The sequence below is a fragment of the Agaricus bisporus genome, assembly GCF_000300575.1.
Source record: "Agaricus bisporus var. bisporus H97 unplaced genomic scaffold AGABI2scaffold_9, whole genome shotgun sequence".
Lineage (NCBI taxonomy): Eukaryota > Fungi > Basidiomycota > Agaricomycetes > Agaricales > Agaricaceae > Agaricus > Agaricus bisporus.
Window position 1 is genome coordinate 423,655 of NW_006267372.1, and position 18,873 is coordinate 442,527.

The window sequence follows — 18,873 nt, forward strand, 5'->3', positions numbered from 1 at the left end:
ATTCATCATCAACGGTGGTGCCGTTTCATGGAGTGCGAAACGTCAGGAAATTGTTACCCTGTCCACAACGGAATCAGAGTACGTAGCTGTCACTCATGCTACCAAAGAAGCCTTGTGGCTTCGTTCTCTCATCTCGCAGATTTTCGGAGCAATCCTTCCCACCACACCACTTTTCTCCGACAATCAATCCGCTATTGCGCTTGCAAAAGACCATAAGTATCATGGTCGCACAAAACATATCGACATACGGTACCACTTTATTCGATGGATCGTCGAAGAAGGAAAAGTCCACCTGGTTTATTGTCCCACTGCGGACATGATTGCGGATACATTGACAAAAGCTTTACCATCTCCAAAGGTAAAGCATTTCGCATCTGCGTTAGGCCTCGCCACGGTTTGAGGGGGAGTGTTGGAAGTAACAAACACGTGTCGATGGGTTAGGGTTTGTATGGAGCTGAAGTCGAGATTTTCGTCTGTGCGTTTTGTCTCATTTGTTCCATGGCCATTTTATGTGCGTGATTGTATTTTAAACACCTCAGTCTTCGCGTTTCGAGACTGAGGTACGTAGCATACTTGTAACCGAAATTCTTCTATTAAGTCTGTACTTGTAGCGTAAATCTTTCAGGTATTGAAATGTATCAGTCTTCGCGTTTCGAGACTGAGCGTAAATCTTTCAGTAGCAACTTGTAACCACATCAGCGAACCGAGTGCCTCGCGGTATGGGACATTCTTCATGTCGTCAAGTTCCTCCTTGGTCTTTGGGGAGTCGTCTGTAGACAGCGTAATACCAGCGGGCAATGGGGTTGATTGAGGTTTTGCATCGGCCATGAGGAAATGCACGATAACACGTTCGCAGTAGGAACGCTGTGAGAGTCGTATATCTCCAGTATGTTCATCCCTCTCTATCTTCATCCCCAAAATAAATCTCGCATCCCCAAGATCCTTCAACTTGTAGCTACGACTCAACTCATCTTTAGCTCTGATTTCCCCTGCCTGTTACGACCTTAAAGCGAATGCTCAGGTTGCAGCGAAGGCAAAGACTTGAGGGCGAGTAAGGGGAAAAGCAAGTTGGTAAAGCGTAGGGAAATACAGAGAGTATCTACGCTTACTTATACTAAGACTATCTACCCGAGGTAACTAACTATAGAACGGGCTGAGTAACCATGACCGAGGTAGATGAGTAATCAGTGAGAATGAAAGTATAAACTAGGAAGGAGGATGATCAATCATGAGAATAGAAGATTGATCATGAGAAGGAAAAGATATAACAGGTAACATGAAAGATCAATCAAGGGAACAATAAGAATGATCATGAGAAGGGAAAGATAAACAAGGTAACGTCAAAGAGAAAGTGACATGGGAATGAATGATGGGAGAAGCGTAGGTGGAGAAGAGTATATCCAGGGATATGGAAATGAGTAAGCATGATGACGTCCCTCCTATAGGTTGGTAAATTCATAACATTACCCCCTGTTCAGATTTCGTGTCCACACGAAATAAGATAGACTTGATGAGGATAAGAACGGTCAATCATTTCATCGTCAACGATTCGAGTACAGTGAACTCCACAAGTTCGTTCGACAACTCCATAGCCCATTTTTCCAAGATAAAGTTTGGAAAGAGTTTTGACGTGTGGAAACTCCCATTTGTGTGCAATTGATAAGATGTCGACCCAGTCGAGGTTGGAAAAGAAAGAGTAATCGCCATATCGCGTATTATAGAATACACGGAGAAATTTTCGAAAATCATGAGAGTCTACATCTTGGATGATGTAGGGATCGTTTGCTGTATAGTGTTTGGATAAAGGATGGTGAGGTTCGTTGTGGCCGGTGAGATTTTGTTGCCAATAGATAGATTCGCGAGTGAAGAAGTAGGAATGGACGTGGAATTTGGCTCCGTCGTCGGTCATGAATACAATGTCGGCTCCACAGATAAAGATGTCTTTTGAAACTGGTGTAAAAGATTCGGTAATGGCTTGCATATTGTGGTCGATGAGGGGATGAAAGAGTTGGAGCATTTTTGTTGATTTTATAACTGTCCATTCGGAAGTTTTGCTCTATATTCGGAGAGTGCTTCTTCTGCATTTTCTAGGGATGAGCGTGGTATCCAAGAGTCGTCTTCGTTTCCATATCCTTTCCAGTGAACTAAAAATTGTATTCCTCGGCCTTTTCGTCTGTGTCCTCGGATTTCTTCAACTTCATATTCTTCTTCTTCATTGATAATGTCAGGTGGAGGTGGAGTGGGTTTCTTCTGACTGTCAAACTCTGGGTCTCGGACTTTCATTAGGAGCGATGTATGGAAGACATCGTGTATCGCCCAGGTATCAGGTAACTTCAGTTTGTAAGATCGATCGCTGATTTGTTTCAAGATCTCGAAAGGTCCATATCGTTTGTGGTCTAGTTTCCGAGTCGGACAATTGGAATGAATGTTCGTCGTTTCTAACCAAACTTTATCTCCTTCGGCAAAGGGTTCTTTGTGGTGCTTGTTGTTTCCTCTTTCTCTCATCATCTCGTTGTTTGCTTCCATCACAGCTTTAGCTTCTTCTCGCACGTTCTCTAATTCCTCGATCAAGGAGGTGGCGGTGGGGTTCGTCATTTCTACCGTGATATTCCCTTTCCATGGGTGAAGTCCGTAATTCAGGAAGAATGGGGTTTGTCCGGTGGCAGCGTGGGTTTTGTCATTGTAATGGAATTCCGCCATGGGAAGCCATCTTGTCCAATTGTCTTGTCGATAATTGATGAATGCTCGAAGGTAGGTTTCAATTTCCTGATTCATCCGCTCTGTTTGACCGTCTGTCTGTGGGTGATAGGCCGTAGAAAGGTTCCGTTCAATGCCTAGAGCTTTGCATAGGGATTCCATAAATTTCGATGCAAACTGTGGTCCTCTGTCGCTAATAATCTGTTTCGGAATTCCATGATGTCGCCAGACTTCTTCCTTATAGATTTCCGCAAGATCCATGGACGTGAGCGACGTGGTAGTGGGAACGAGGTGGATCATTTTGGAGAATCTGTCAACGATAACAATAATAGCATCCATCTCCTTTGACTTCGGTAGTGGTCCGATCATGTCTATGGATATTTCTTCCCAAGGTTTGTCGGGGATGGATAATGGATTAAGCGGGATGTGATCGGGTCGTCGAATGGTTTTGTTCTTCTGGCACATGTCGCATCCTCTGACATATCTTCTGATATCCGTTTTGATCGTGGGCCACCAAAAGGTCCGTTTAACTGATTCCAGCATTCGGTACGTTCCAGGATGTCCGGCGTCGGGGGAATTATGATGATCGTGAAGAATGAAATCTGTGATCTCCTGATTATCCGGAACATAGATCCTTCCTTGTCGGTAAATGATTCCATTGTTCTCCCATACTTTTTCTGGCTGTTTCTTCATCTCTTCTATTACTCTGGTTTCTCGTCTTTCACATTTCCTAATCTTCTCAAGTAGGGTTTCATCAGCTATGATTTCGAATCTTCGATTGTGGAGTAAGGTGACGTCATAGATTGGAATGGATTCTTCAAGTCTTCGGATGAACATTTTCTCCTTGAACATTTCTACTCCTCGGTTGTCGTTAGATGTGTCAGGCTTGATTAGTCTCGACAGGATGTCTGCTTTGGTGTTCGTCTTCCCAGGAATGTGTCGTAGAAGGAAATCGTATTCCTGTAGCATGAGGTACCATCTCGCTTGTCGAGCGTTGAGCTTTTGAGGTTCTCGGAAATATTTGAGGTTCTCGTGATCTGTCCATATCTCGAATTGCTCCTTTGCGTCCAATAGGTAGTGTCGCCATAGTTTCAAAGCTTTTATGATAGCTAGTAGTTCCTTGTCGTAGATCTCGTAGTTTCGTTCGGCTTCAGATAATGTTTTCGACATGAAGGCGACTGGGTGCCATTTGTCTTCCTGTTCCCGTGATAGCACTGCTCCTGTTCCATAGTTTGATGCGTCTACTTCAACTCTGAATTGTCCTTTGTCCTTGGGTAACGCTAAGACCGGTTCGCTGGCGATAGCTTGCTTGATTTGTTCGAAAGCTTGTTGTTGTTCATCGTTCCAATACCATTTCTCCCCCTTCTTAGACTTCAGCTCGTTTAGTGGTTGCACGATGGTGCTGAAATTTTTGATAAATCGTCGATAGAAGTTGGCAAAACCTAAAAAGCTTTCGACTTGTTAGACCGTGGTAGGGACCGCCCAATCTCGTATTGCCTTGACCTTTTCTTCTTCCATTGTTGCCTTTCCATTCCCAATAACCGTTCCTAATACCGTTGTTGATGACACGTTAAATTCGCATTTCATCCGTTTGAATGATAAATTGTGTTTCTCTGCAATTTTGAGAAAACGTAAAGTCCGTGCTTCCAATTCTTCATCGTCCTTTGCTGGAATGATGAAATCGTCCATGTAGTTGGCTAAGGATCCGTCTTGTATCATTTCTCGAAAGATTGTCGCCATCATACGTGAAAAGGTGGCGGGGGAATTACTCATTCCAAAGAACATGACCGTTGGTTCAAAATAATCCGCGGTTCGTCAAGAATGCTGCTTTCCATTCATCTCCTTCTCGTATCCGAACGTTGTTATATCCCCAGATAATGTCCAATTTGTTGAAAACCTTGGCGTCTTTGAGTTGATCTAATACTTCGCTGATGAGGGGTAGTGGCGTCTTGTCCTTGATCGTGATTTCGTTCAGTTTCCTATAATCCTGACATAACCGTAGTGAACCGTCTTTCTTGGGAACAAAAAAACATGGTGCTGCGTAAGGTGATTTCGATGGTCGGATTCTATTGGTAGCCAGGTTTTCATCCAAGAATTTGTCTAGTTCTTCTCTCTCCAGTGGTGTCATGCTATAAACCTTTGATGATATCTCCGTTGGTGCGTTTTCCGTGAAGTTAATTTCGTGATCCCATTCCGTTCGTTCAGGTAGTTTGTCGAAGTTCTTTCTGTTGAAAAGATGGGCGAAGGGTTTCATGTATGCTGGTAAGTCCTCAGGGTTTGTTGGATCCGGTTCTTTTTCCTCCGTGTCTTCGTTTGACTGTAATCGTCGTATACGTGGTTCGAAAGAGATGTCGGTATGGGGAAAAGAACATGATGTGGGGCACCGGTTAAATTTGATCATTCCTTGTTTCCAATTGATCTCGGGGTTGTGGTTCGTTAACCAATCATGACCTAGAAAGAGGTCGGATGACTGTAATGGGGTGACGACCGCGTCCAGTTGTTCGTTATGACCGTTGATGTTTAGATCTATCTTCGCGAATTTGGTGATATCCTTCTTTCCTGCTATCGTTCCATCTGAGTTCCTGCATGTGATCGGCCGTTCCAATTTCTTCGTCAGGATCTTCTTCTTCTTGACTAATCCTTCGTCAATACATGTGTGTGTGCATCCCGAGTCGACCATGGCTGAGACTTTGAGTTTCTTTCCGTTTGTTGTAGTGAGGAGGGGTTTTACTTCCAGTTCTTGCACTCCTAGATGTTTTTGAGGGACAACGTATCGATTGTTCATTTGTCTAGGTACATTGGTTCGCAAGGTCGTGCCTACTCGGAACCATCGGAAAAACCCTGCTCCTTCTTGGAGTCGTCTTCATCGTCAGAATCCTTGTTCATTGCTCTAATCCTTCCACTCCTGTTGCTTCGGCAATTCTTCGCAATATGTCCAAATTTCCCACAACTGAAACACTTGAAGCTCTTCTTCTCTCCAAAATTCTTCTTCTTCTCCTCGCAGTTCTTCCCGATGTGTCCGAACTTTCCGCATTTGTGACATTTGGGTTTCCCATCCTTGTCCCATTCGAATTTCTTCCATCCTATCTCCATCGGTTGTCCACTTCCTCCGTAAGTGATTCCAGTTTCAGTCCTCTGATCAATCCTTTTCATCGTCTCTAGTCCTGACCCAACTTGTAAGATTGCGTTATTCCAGTCTTCTCTCGATTCCGGAATGTCTTTCCTTGGGTATCCCAAAATTGTCTTGATAATATCGTGACGGGTGTGGCGTCTAAGGAGGAATATGGCGTGTTGGTCGTCGATTTTGGATTTGTACATGAGAGCTGTGAATTCGACTAGGAAGTCCATGGTGTTCCTGTTTCCTTGTTTGAGGGATTCAATCCTTTCTTCTGCTATATCCTTCTCGTTTCCTTTTCCGAATGAAGTTTTGATTTCTTCTTCAAAACTATCCCATGTGTATGTGATGCTGCTGGCGAGTTTCTCCGTCCATACTTCGGCAAAATAGCTGGGGATAGGTCCTTTCAATCGTACGATGGTGGCGATGATTTTCTGGTCGGTGTCCGTGACCTTGTTGTATTTGAGGAAAAGTGTCATGTTCATCCACCATTCTGCAAACTGCTCTCTATTCCCCCCAAAATCCTTCGGGTTTGGGATAAGCGACTTGAGTACATCTGTCTGTGCACTAACGGTTACGGCGGCGTCGTTGCTCATGTTGTCGTTGTCTCTGGTGTTCTGATCGTCTGTGTCGATGGTGTTCTCGTTCTCTGACTCTGTGTCGATGGGATTCCTGGTGTCTCTGTAACTCCTAAAGTCAACTGGTTGTCGTTTCTTCTGGTTCTTCCTGTTCTGGTTTCTCCTAGTAGATCTGGCTACTCGTTCGTAGTGTTCTTCGTCTAGACTGTCGTAGTCGTTTATCTCTGTGCTCATACACTACTTCTCTGGTGCCCGTGTGGCTAAAATTCATCTGATGCCCGTATGGCTAAAAAATTTCGGTTCTGCAGCAAGAGTAAGCTGCACAGTACCCTTCCAAGGTACTTACTAGTTGCAAGGTGAGCTAGGGACGCTTTACCAAATGTTACGACCTTAAAGCGAATGCTCAGGTTGCAGCGAAGGCAAAGACTTGAGGGCGAGTAAGGGGAAAAGCAAGTTGGTAAAGCGTAGGGAAATACAGAGAGTATCTACGCTTACTTATACTAAGACTATCTACCCGAGGTAACTAACTATAGAACGGGCTGAGTAACCATGACCGAGGTAGATGAGTAATCAGTGAGAATGAAAGTATAAACTAGGAAGGAGGATGATCAATCATGAGAATAGAAGATTGATCATGAGAAGGAAAAGATATAACAGGTAACATGAAAGATCAATCAAGGGAACAATAAGAATGATCATGAGAAGGGAAAGATAAACAAGGTAACGTCAAAGAGAAAGTGACATGGGAATGAATGATGGGAGAAGCGTAGGTGGAGAAGAGTATATCCAGGGATATGGAAATGAGTAAGCATGATGACGTCCCTCCTATAGGTTGGTAAATTCATAACACTGCCTCAGTCGAGGATGCACCCAGAATGTCGTCAGTCCACGTCGAAGTAAGCGTAATTTCGTCACCTTCGACACGGGATCGCACTTGAGGATCTGCCTTGGAGGTGTAATAACTGTGGCCTTGGTAGGTGTTCTGGAGGTTGCGTGCCCAGTCATGAGCGCCTTGCATGGTGCCGTAGAGAGTTTTGAGAAGGAGCCATACGTATCCACCCCCCCCTTCCTCAAAACCAGCCGGCTGCTCCATATACACCTCAAAAGAATTGTCGCTATTCAGGAAAGCAGAGACAAAATCGACCTGCCACAGTCGAAGTCCCATAGAAGCAGAGATAGCGCAGACGAGGCGAACTGACTCCAGGCGAGCGACAGAGGCATAAGTCTCGTCGTAGTCTTCACCCAGTACCTGAGTAAAGCCTTTTGCAACTAGGCGAGCTTTGTGGCCGGAGATATTACCCGCATCGTCGTACTTGGTGGCGAATACCCATCGAGACTTCACGACATTCTTGTCAGCTGGTCGGGGCACTAGCCTGTAGACGCCTTTGTCGCGCATCGCCTGTAATTCCTTCAGCATAGGCTCAAACCATAAATCCGGCCGGTTCATCGCGTCCGTAAAAGTCTTTGGCACATAAGCCTCATCATGGACGCTATCGCTCACCGCGACGTTAGCTTTAGCCCGGTTAAGATACTCGAGACTCTCCTTCATCCTACGACTAGGAACAATCTCTCGTCTCGACCTCTGTAGGGCAGGGGTGTCATCCACCTTCTCCTTGAGTAACCCCGCAACCTCACCCTCACTATCAAGTCGTCCGTCATCGTCTTGAGAGGTATCTTTACCGGGGGTCGTAGCAGGGATTGGTGTAGCGGGATGAAGGGTGTTAATCGGCTTAGGGCGTGGCGCCACAGCGGTAAGGTCCGGCGTGGTTAGGGTGTAGTCCAAAGGATACGTAATAACGGGGTCTGTCAAGTAATGTGGAGCTCTCTCCTCGAAAATGACATCCCTCGACTTGTGAATCTTACCAGTAGCACGGTCCAGGAGCTTATAGCCCGCACGGTCGAAGTAGCCAATGAAGGTGAGTTTCACGGATCTGGGAGATAACTTCGAGGGACTAATCTCAACAGGTATATGCGCATATGCAATGGATCCAAACGGGCGTAAATGAGACACATCCTGCCATTTCTGTAACCAGTGTTCAGCGGGGATAATCGTCGGGCTGCGAGTAGGAGGAACAAGATTTCGAGTGTAGACTGCCGTCTGCACTGCGTCGGCCCAATACATTTGTGGCAGACCAGCATCGGACAGCATAGTTTGAGCCATCTCCAGCAGCGTACGCATACTACGCTCCGCTTTGCCGTTCTGTTGATGAGCGTATGGGGTCGTGAAGTCCAGAAGTATGCCATTTTCCTTCACATAGGTGTCCCACAGCTCGTTATGCCACTCACGGCCCATGTCCAGACGTACATGCTTCAACTTCCGCCCAGTCTGCCGTTCCGATTCCCTGTGAAACTCCTTGAAGACCTGCAACGTAGTCTCCGCCGACTTTGACGGCAAGAAATAGACCCTTCGGTATGAAGACGCTCTGTCCATCAACAGCATGAAGTACTTCGCTCCGCCTGCAGAGACTACAGGTGCTGGTCCCCACAGATCGATGTAAATCCTGTCGAGAACGTCAACCTCCGCCGGCGCTGTATCACTAAAAGGGTGCGTTGTATGCTTCCCAAAGATACAATCCTCACATAACGCCTTCATCTCAGCTCCCCCATGTGCATCAAGACCGTCAACCAAGTTCTCTCGATGCATACGAAGAATAACGTCAGTGGAGATATGACCGAGACGTCTATGCCAGACCTCGTATGGCACTGACTTCCTTTTACTTTGCGTAGCGTTCAGGACCGGTGTGCGTGTGTTCCGTGTATCAACGACATAAAGTCCATCTCTCCTGGTGGCCGTCATGACGGTATTGCCCTGTGTGTTGTATACGATAGCTGTATCTCCTTCGAAACTGATCTTTGCTCCTTTAGACACAAGTTTCGATACGGATATCAAATTGGATCTCAAGAGTGGCGTGTGGAGGGAGGCATTGAGCATTATTTTCGACAACGATCCTCCCGTTACAGTCAAGAACTCAGCAATCCCCGTTCCTTTGATCTCGAAGGTAGAATCTTTGCCTGCCGAGTGCCCGGTGCGCGGGGGAAGGATCTCTTGATATTGGGAGAAACTTCCACGGTCGACAAAACAGTGGTCGCTGGCTCCTGAGTCAAGCAAAGTAAGGATTGGGTTGGGCGAGAGGACAGCATAGGATTGAGGTACACATTGGGGTTTGTCAGATAGTTCCTCGATCTCACTAATAGCTGCAAGAGCGAAAACCTGTGGTTCAGACGAACCATTATTTCCCTCAGTTGCTACAGCGTTCACAGTAGTTTGCTGCGTTGAGTTGCCTGTAGTTGCCGAACCTCTATTTCCTCCACGTTTGCCGAAGCCTGGTGGGAATTGGCCTGCTTTTCCGCCACCTGGCCAGTAGCAATCATCTATAGTATGTCCTCGTCGACCACAGTTGGAGTTAGAGCATTGGAGTTGGCTTTGGGTACGCCTTTCACGGTTAGGTCTCTGCGTCGAAGTTTGGAGTGCTGATGTGGTTGTACTAGGGTTAACGACATGTTCTCTGCTGATACGTGCCCAGTGGGTCATGAGTTGGTTGATAGCATCCCAGGACGATTGGGTGGTGTATAGTGTAGCGACGATAGGGTCCCAGGATCTTGGCAACGCGTTTAAGATGATTGTGCGGAAGGATTTATCGTCGATAGGTGCTCCAAGAGCGGTAGCATTCGACCACTTGGTCCTCATCTGGGTGATAAATTCGATGAAGTCCTGGCCATCGACATAGGTGGCGTTTCGCAAGGTGAGCTCTGCATTTAAGATAGCAATTTCTGATGCTACTTCGTATGTATCGGTGTAGGACCTCCAGGCGTCTGGGGCTGTCCCATGAATATTAATTCCGAGTCCAACCGGGTCGCTAGTGTTGTAGATGAGAAGGCCCATAGCCCACGCGTTGCGGACTCTCCATTCGGACGTAGATGGGGTGATAGATTCCCAAGGAGTTTCTGATGTTGGAGTGATGATAGTAGGTGGCGTAGTAGTAGGTGGTGTGGTTGGGATAGGTACGTTCACAGGATTAACTGGTGCGGGATTTGGAATCGATCCATCAAGGTATCCGTAAACGCCACGAAGGTCGGCTGCAATTCTAACCAGGCCTTTCCATGTTACCCAATTGGAGCCGTTAAACTTCGCCGCATCGGCGAAGATAGGTGGGGGACTTCCGCCAGTGCTGGCCATTGTAATAAGTTCGAGTGATTCTAGAAACTGAGGTATACAATAAATTTAGATAGAGCCGGGGCCCATAACCTAAGATAAAATAGACTCAGTGATAACGTAGTCGCGTAGATCACTACTTTCATTCACCTAAGATAAAATAGACTAACACACAAATAAGTACCTTGGGCTATAGAAACGATATACTACGTACCTCAGTGATAACGTAGTTGTTAGAACCTTGCCAGAATGTCACGGCGTCACGCTGTCACATCTGTCACATATTTTATTACATAATAATTTCCCTCTGCTGCTACAGTTCGACGGAGGCTAAACTATCGGCATACTGCTAAAATGGCGCAAGCTACAGATCTACCCATTGAACTTATTGATCTCATCTTTTCTTTTCTACCTCCGAACCATGCGGAGCAAGTACAATGGAGAAGGGTGGCGGCGGCAATAGGAAGAGAGGACAGGCCGGAAGGTTGGAACCTATCGGATCATCGGTGCAGGCGGTGTGGGAGGGTAACCTTAGCAATGTGGGACTATGAGGAACAGAAGGCGTGGGTAATACAGAGATGGGGATACTGGGGACCACGACACTGGGCAATAGCCGGATTCTTCGTACTATGCCCATGTGATACGATGATTAGGAATTACTTCGGGAGGCGTTGGTTTGTGTGAATGAATTACCGGTTTGAGAGTTGTTTGTACTTGTGGACACTTTTATGGTTTGTTTGGTGTTGTTGACGTTTTTATGATCAATGTACCTTTGTTTACTTACTTCTTACTCCGCTCTTCTTTTCTCATGTCAAATGTATAATTAGTTTACTTTCTCATACGTACTTCTTTTCTCATGTCAAGTATATAAATAGTTACCTAGGGTAGTTGGTCTGTGCGCCGTAGTCTAGGTATATAAAGTAGGAAGAAACTTGTAGAAGACTCCGTCGAGTTCTCTTAGGTTCACGCCTAATATAACTTCTGTCACTATACTCCTTAGTTCTTGAGTTTAGGTGTGACCTGTGACATCACAGTCACAGTCGCCCTAACACAAATCTTTCTGTGTTGTCAGTTTCAGACATCAGGTCTGGGGTAGACGCGTTTGTATTTGTTGGAATGCTGGAAGCACTGCATGCTACTGGCCCACGACCGAAACGATTCCATCTGACCACTCATTCGGATGTCGAATGGCATGCGGATGCCTTGCACGAGGTTCAACATCTGTTGTCGTCTGGTTTAGATGCGAGAGCTACTTTTGATTCTGGCGGATCCACATCGTCGGTACCCTGAACTAGCTCCTTCATGTTGATTTATGTGTATCGCAATATATCATATATATTTGACAAATCTTCCTTTGACGACCCCGCATTTTCCGTGTGCCCTCTAGTTCGATCTCGTTATTCTTTTTCTCTTTTTTATCCCACTCATTTCTATAGATCGTATGGATTAAAATACAACTACCAACACAATGTATATGAATCGAAAAATAGCCATAGATTCAAGAAGCGATATATCATTGTTCTGTCCCGTGAAGGCGATGAAAGAGTAGTATTTGATATTTTTATGGGGCAAATTCACACAATCACTACAGGGAAGCATCGGAGAAGCTAACGATCACATATTTGACAAGATCATCTCACAAAAAAGGCTCTTGGACCTAAACCGCCATGTGACGTGGTAAGACCCGTAGTGGTCTAGAGGCCTCGTCGTCCCAGACGAGCTCCTCACTACTCCTTTAAAAACCAGGCCAAGCAAAGTTGCAGCATACCTACTTAGCGAAGCCTTAAAAGTCTGCAACTCGCAGAAACAGAAATTACAAACCTCTGAGCCCGAAATGACGCCCACGAGGAATTCCGCTTCCTTCCCCTCCCTAACTCCTCTACAAAGAGTAACAAACCCCACCACCAACGTTAAGCCCACCACCATGCAGACACACTAAACTTTGCAGCCGCAGCACCGATTGTGAACGCTGGACTCAGCAGCAACCGGCACACAGCCTACCACTTGTGCTGCCACCGGCCACAACCGGGTACACACATCTAGACTCTAACATCTCAACATCAGGCTCTCACTAACCACAAACGGGCAAACACGGGGGATTGGTCTCCACGTAGTCTCCACCGTCTACCCCAAAACCCCCTAGAACATCCTTAAGGAGATTTTTAAAGGCAATAAGCCCCCAAAGAAAAATTTCTACCGGAGCTAAGTTTCCCCAAATACTTTTCTCCCCTTATGACCCCGCTCACTTAAGCGATGAATTCCAAATAAATACCCTACACAGGACGCTGAGAATCCAAGCCAGTACGACGCAAACCTCTCTGTCAACACACAATTTAGTTACCACCATAGCTCACTCCACCCCCCTCACACCCGTCTCTATAAGGCAGAACAGCCTTACGAGTACCCCACCCATCGACACTCCGGAAGCTTTTCTAAAACGAGACCATAGCGACTCAGTAACCGCGGAACGCCCAAACAAACGCCACGAGCCCGCCATAGACACTGTCATGGACGACGACAAGGATGTGGAAGTCCATCAAGGAGTTAAGGACTCCATCCACAACCCTAGCAACAACAGATATTCGACGCTCAGTGATGAGAGTCATGAGACACCGCAGATGGAAACCATGGAGGTAAACGAGCGTATCGACCCAGCGTCGATGCGTCCGGTCAAGGATAACAAGATCACCATGAACGGCCTCACCTACACCGCCCCTCCCATCGAGGATTTCCCTACACCACAAGTAACCAGCCCCGTCACCCGTGGTCTAGCTACCAACCTCACCGAGAACTTCGATAATATCCCTGGCATCAAACTCTGGGTACGTCCGTGGGGGGCGTACTTCTCCACGGACCTACAGACCACCAGGTCGACGATCGCGAAGACGTTGACAGACTTCTTATGCAGGGACAAGTTAGTGGATCTGCTCCAGCCTGATATCGAGAAGAAGGAGCGCCTTGACCCCGGAGGTGCACCCTGGCACTTCCTTGTCATTAATTTGACACAGGATGAATATGACATCGCTATCAAAACGAAGGTGATCGCCTCGAAGCACGCGACCTTATTTATCCTTCCCTATACCCAACCAATTCCCAACTTCGTCATGCTTCTGAAGAACATAACCTACGACGAAGACCAAGTTACCGCGGGCATAGAAAGAGTTGAAAAGGCGATTCGTGATGCCCTCATCTCTACACCAACGCTCGACTGTGACCTGATGGAGCTCGTCGAGGACTTGGTCGTCCAGATCCGGGTGAGTATCTTTTGTACTTAATTTATCAGAATGCTGATGGAATGTTTTTTCAAAGGTACTCTCATATCTTCTTGTAGTCTATCGAGTGTTTTCCGGCCGTGCATGGGACAGACAAACAGGAAATGACCTTAGCACCATAGAGTGGAATCGCCCCCGACCAGTTACCGAGGTGACTACTGGTACCGTGAATCAACAAGAGATTAAGCTCGAAGCAAAACCATCAACGCTCAGTTTGCGAGGGGATGTCTAAATACTTTTTTCCTTCTCACCTTACGACATATGGTACACGTACGTGTAATTTACGGCTTGTTGAGACGATCAAATGGAGGGATCGTGCCTTTAACATAGAAAAACTGGTTTCTAAGTTGCAAGTACCCTAACGTGCGCGCTGAAGCTATGGAAAACTCTTGAATAGCCTGAAAACGAAACGATACCGGAGGCAACACAACGATACAGGGGCACAAATATGAATACCTAAAACGATTGAAACAGGTAATCTACTACAGATCCGGAGTTCACATCACTGACCCGCGATTCCTTTAAGTCCTCCTCCCATGACCGTTGACTCCCCTGTTCCGTCTTTATGTTCGACGAGACAATCTTCTTCTGTCCTCGGAACAATTTTCACGCCAAAAGTCATAATTCTTGCGATGGCGCCAAACGAAGTGAATGGTGACCATGATTAGAATGAACCCGAAAATCATGCCGCCGAGTACCTATGTGAGCGGATCGGCAGTGAATTTGGCATAAACCGGAAGATCCGGAAGATCCCAACACCGCCTCAAATAGGCGAGCAAGATAAAGACCGCGAAGAATATATAACCCCTAAAAAATTGTTCCATCATACCAAGAGTGCGATTTCACGAGAGATATAACTAACCATATCGTCCACACAACCCTCATAGATAAATCAACGCATTTATTCCAGAAGAAAGATTGATGAATCCCTCTGGTATCCTTCAGATCGTAAACATGAGTTCCCAGTGATAAAAGTGAGTATATGCGACATACCATAGCCATATTAAAGTTCCAAGCAGCTAATCTAATAAGTTGGGTGACTTCATGCCAATTGAGAGTAGCGATATTGGCTACGAAAGCACTGATTAACACCAGTATGCGAGGAGCCTTCAACATAGGATCTAAGGGTTCCTGAGAAAACCCTTCAAGCCACATCCAGACACACATGAAAGCCCTGAGAGGCGCGAGTGGTATAGTTTCTAGAAATATTCTTATATGACAGAAGAAGAAAAAAACGCACGGTAGCAACATGAGAGAGAAAACATAGACAAGATCAAAAGGGATTTTTCCGATACGGATTGGTATAAGTTTGAGTTCGACAGCCCGTATGTCCCGTTGTTTGATTCCTCTAGACTCATCGAGAGCACGCCGCTTCATGTCGACGAGCGATTCACCCGCCTCTTCACATGTCTTTTCAAAGCGTGAGAGATAGACGCTGGGAATGTGGAACATAAGATTGATGAAGATCCGGCGAGGGAGCCAATCCGTCAAAAACGCGATGGTGGTCGACCACCAACCAAAAGTAACCTGATCGCCGCCAGGTTTCTTTTCGCCATAAAAGCTGTATTTCTCTGATTTTGGGGGGCGAGCAGGTGAAAACATTGGGACATTCGGTTGTACGTCATCGATGGTGCGAATGGTATCGATTGAATGCCTAGCCATCAGGCATTGTTGAAGAGTCATTTTCCAAGGATTGACGGGACGAAACACAGAAGAGGTATGATCTGGATATCCATCTAGAGGAAGACACGGGTCGGCTTGAGAGGTTGTATTGGAAGGGAGATCCATTATTGCAGACAGCGAACAAGTGGTTTGAGGAAAGGAACCAGGAAGTACGAGAAGAAGGATGGATTGTGACATGCATGACACCGCCCAGATTAAGTAGTCAGATTTAAATGAGACAATGAACCAGCCAATCTCTTCACGCAAAATGCGTTCCAATATCGTGGCGGACAAACTTTCGACTTGGCTATTATCTGATGGTGTGAGTTAGAGACGGCGGGTAGTTTGAGTAAAGTGTGAGCGAGTCACGGACGCATATAATTACCTCAGGTGGACTTTTAACAAGTCAGAGTATTGACTCGGATAGAAGCGACTACAAAAAGCATGATCATACGCGAGAGCAAATATTATTCTAGTCCTTTCGACCGATATCTCCGTGTTCAAATTCTTTCAAAGCCCCTTCGACAACTTTCATCCCCGCCAAAACTTTCTCTTCTTCCATTCTCCTACCAACGATCTGTACTCCTAAAGGAAGTCCTTTCATCTTCTCTGCATTATACTCTAGATATGCTCCCTTTGCGACAGCATTAAACTGATTGAATGTGGGTGACGAGTAATAATCAGCAGGAAGGGCATCAAGAGTGGGAGATACTGTTGTTACAGGAATTACGCCTGCAGTATAATCCAGCTGAAGGGTGCCGCATCAACATAGAGTCTGGGTAGAAAAAGAGTCTCCAACGCACTATATTGAAAATGAAGGCATATCCACAGCTCATTAAAGTCGCCCTTCCACTCCCCCCATTCCTGAGCGCAGGTAGGGGATAAGGTACGGTTAAAACAAAATCAACTTTCTCTTCCATCCATTTCTGATGCCAACTGGCACGATAAATATCTCGCTCCTCTATCAGTTGCCGTTCTTCCACCACAGTTTTTTTATGAAGTAATGAATACAATTCGGCGGAGAGTGGATCGGGCTTAGAGCCGAGTCCGAAGATGAAAGAAAGGATGCGAGAGCGAAGTATAAGTGAGAGGAATGATTTAATCAGTTTAGGGAGTTTGAGGAGCCCAAGGACGCGTTGCGTTGGTAGAGTGTGGGTTTCTGTGTTCTGGAGAGGTGCACGTAATTGTTCACCTATGGCGTACACATGAATAAGACGACATGAAAAATAGAGCAGCTGAAGAATCTATTCTTACCGCTGTCGGCGAAGAGAAGCTGATATCCAATGTTAAGACCTTTTACAACCGAAGGGGGTTCACTGGGTGGGTGTCAGCATGTACAGTCGCTCACGCGGGAGACGACTTACAAGTCAACGACTTCATGGCCTTGCTTCTTGAGAGCATCTACAACCTTTGATAACGCACGGCGACAAGCAGGCGTGGGCGGAATGACCCCTTTACAGGCGTCTAAAGTCACTCATCTGGAAATGTCAGGGCGAAGTTCCGAGCTCACCATCTTCCCAAATGACACCAAATTTCAGTCTCTTTTTCCCTTCTTGTAGACTGACTGACTTCCATGGAAGCGGGACACACTAAAAGATTGAAATAAGACTCTGACGCAGGTAAGTCAAGATTTCAGAGTCTGGTACCAACCGTATGATCGTATTCCCAAGGCCTCATCCCAACAACCCTTTTCCAAAACTCTGTGAGGTCATCCAATGAATTTGCCATGGGCCCAACGATGAGCGGTATTGTTTCCAATCCGGTCATAGAAGATCGATTGCCCCAGGACGGAAACCTCCCCGCACTACCCTTCAAACTCCAGACACCACAAAAATGTGCAGGTAGACGTATGCTCCCCGCCAAATCGGAACCGACTTCAATCTTACACCCCCCACTGGCGAGGAGCGCAGCACCACCACCAGTTGATGCGCCGGGAGTGTGATTGGAATTATACGGATTTGTTGTACGACCGAAAAGATCTGACGAAGTTTCGATGGCCAACAACCCAGGCGGAACAGTGGTCTTGACGTGTATCAAAGCCCCCGCATCCTGAAGGAGGCGAACAATAGGTGACGACTCTTTGACTGGCTTTCCGACATTACAAGAATACCCTATCGTAGAATCATGTCCTGCAATATCAATAGTGTCTGCGGCGGGGATGGCAATGATGACTCAGTACTCAGCGGCGGTAGAATTTTAAAGGTCCTTGTTACGTACCTTTGATACTGACAGGGACTCCCATGAGAGGACGTGTAGAGACTTGAGGTGTGTCAAATACATGTTTTGATCCCCAATTGGTGATAGACGGCGTTGTCAAAGCCTCCCGGAACATCAAGTCCGAGAGGCAGTTAGTAGCCTGATGAGCTCGAATAGCCTGCTTCGCATACCCAGTCATGATGTCCGAGGGAGACACGAGACCGGATTTACATTGTGATGCAAGTTGGGAAAGTGAAAGAGCATATATGTTTTGTTCATTAAGGGTAATGGCCGTGCGATACGAAGGAGGAACAGAGTCGATCTTGGCCTGGCGTTCTTTCTGTTTTGAGGCGCTGAGTAAACGCTGGTAAGGATTTGGCATAACCAGAGCTTCAGATTTACAAACCACGCGCGCTGGTGAGCGGAAGGAAAAATCATGAGCAAGGATGAGGCTCAGAAGCCCTCTTCAGCGAGCTTTTTAAGCATACTCTTGGTTCGCCATGGTCCCCGGCGGCATGATTTCTACAGTGAAGAGAGAGTGACCCCATGACTGTAGAAGAAGAATGGGGCCTGACTAAATGAGGCCGTATACCATCATCCAGCGGAATTGGTTGATAGCCTTCGTCATCGGAGTTTTGATGGTAGAACAGTATTATCTGTAATGTAACCCTTGGCTAGACTGTCCGACGTGACTTCTTTCCCCTCCAGTTGGAGCTTCTATGCCACTTTTTTGCTTCGTTGTTCGATCACTTGCTCAAGCGCTCAAGGCGTACAAACTTGAAGCTGTATGACAATTGCTGTCCCAAAAATCGGATAGAGTTGATCGAATATCTCATTATCTGCAATATCCGCCGTTTAGTGTTGAAAGGGGGTATAGAAGATTGAGACTGGTGTTTAATCAGCTGGGTCATCATGATCAGTCGACTCCATACCACGCTCCGGGACACTGGGCCTCTCTTATTTGAAAAGGAATCTACCCGATTGTCATCTTTCATGAACACCCATCTACATTGTCCAGAATTAGTTATGAGCCAAGCCTCTGGACGAGAATGGCGAGCAGCGGAATGTTGGGATTCTTGAAGAATGCCGGCACATGAGTCGCACTGACAGAGTTTGATCGTTTTTTGACATGAACGTATCAAAGAAACTTCAGAAAATTCTTTTCGCTGAAAAGAACCATCCGGAGTCCTCTGGTTCTTC

General features: G+C 46.3%; 6 protein-coding genes across 6 annotated transcripts; 1 reads left to right on the top strand and 5 right to left on the bottom strand.

Moving 5' to 3' along the window:
• Window positions 1-5,098: 5,098 nt before the first annotated feature.
• On the bottom strand, window positions 5,099-5,377 carry AGABI2DRAFT_55409 (hypothetical protein; the record flags this gene model as incomplete). Its single annotated transcript, XM_006463695.1, has 1 exon — window positions 5,099-5,377. A coding segment is annotated over one exon (279 nt), but the record flags the coding sequence as incomplete, so codon positions are not given.
• A 137-nt stretch (window positions 5,378-5,514) lies between these two features.
• On the bottom strand, window positions 5,515-6,624 carry AGABI2DRAFT_120567 (hypothetical protein; the record flags this gene model as incomplete). The annotated part of the gene is made up of 1 exon (XM_006463696.1): window positions 5,515-6,624. One exon carries the CDS (start codon window positions 6,622-6,624, stop codon window positions 5,515-5,517), a length of 1,110 nt encoding a protein of 369 aa, XP_006463759.1.
• A 3,559-nt stretch (window positions 6,625-10,183) lies between these two features.
• On the bottom strand, window positions 10,184-10,567 carry AGABI2DRAFT_74832 (hypothetical protein; the record flags this gene model as incomplete). The annotated part of the gene is made up of 1 exon (XM_006463697.1): window positions 10,184-10,567. A coding segment is annotated over one exon (384 nt), but the record flags the coding sequence as incomplete, so codon positions are not given.
• Window positions 10,568-13,050: 2,483 nt separating this feature from the next.
• Window positions 13,051-14,047, top strand: AGABI2DRAFT_120569 (hypothetical protein; the record flags this gene model as incomplete). Its single annotated transcript, XM_006463698.1, has 2 exons — window positions 13,051-13,797; window positions 13,853-14,047. 2 exons carry the CDS (start codon window positions 13,051-13,053, stop codon window positions 14,045-14,047), a joined length of 942 nt encoding a protein of 313 aa, XP_006463761.1.
• A 466-nt stretch (window positions 14,048-14,513) lies between these two features.
• On the bottom strand, window positions 14,514-15,675 carry AGABI2DRAFT_120570 (hypothetical protein; the record flags this gene model as incomplete). Its single annotated transcript, XM_006463699.1, has 4 exons — window positions 14,514-14,622; window positions 14,678-14,754; window positions 14,809-14,989; window positions 15,056-15,675. 4 exons carry the CDS (start codon window positions 15,673-15,675, stop codon window positions 14,514-14,516), a joined length of 987 nt encoding a protein of 328 aa, XP_006463762.1.
• Window positions 15,676-15,949: 274 nt separating this feature from the next.
• Window positions 15,950-18,117, bottom strand: AGABI2DRAFT_208677 (hypothetical protein; the record flags this gene model as incomplete). The annotated part of the gene is made up of 8 exons (XM_006463700.1): window positions 18,080-18,117; window positions 17,695-18,026; window positions 17,128-17,624; window positions 16,988-17,066; window positions 16,842-16,929; window positions 16,732-16,793; window positions 16,281-16,669; window positions 15,950-16,225 (listed from the first exon to the last, which is right to left on the bottom strand). The coding sequence occupies exons 1-8, from the start codon at window positions 18,109-18,111 to the stop codon at window positions 15,950-15,952; spliced, it is 1,755 nt and encodes a 584-aa protein (XP_006463763.1). The 5' UTR covers window positions 18,112-18,117.
• Between the last annotated feature and the right edge of the window lie 756 nt (window positions 18,118-18,873).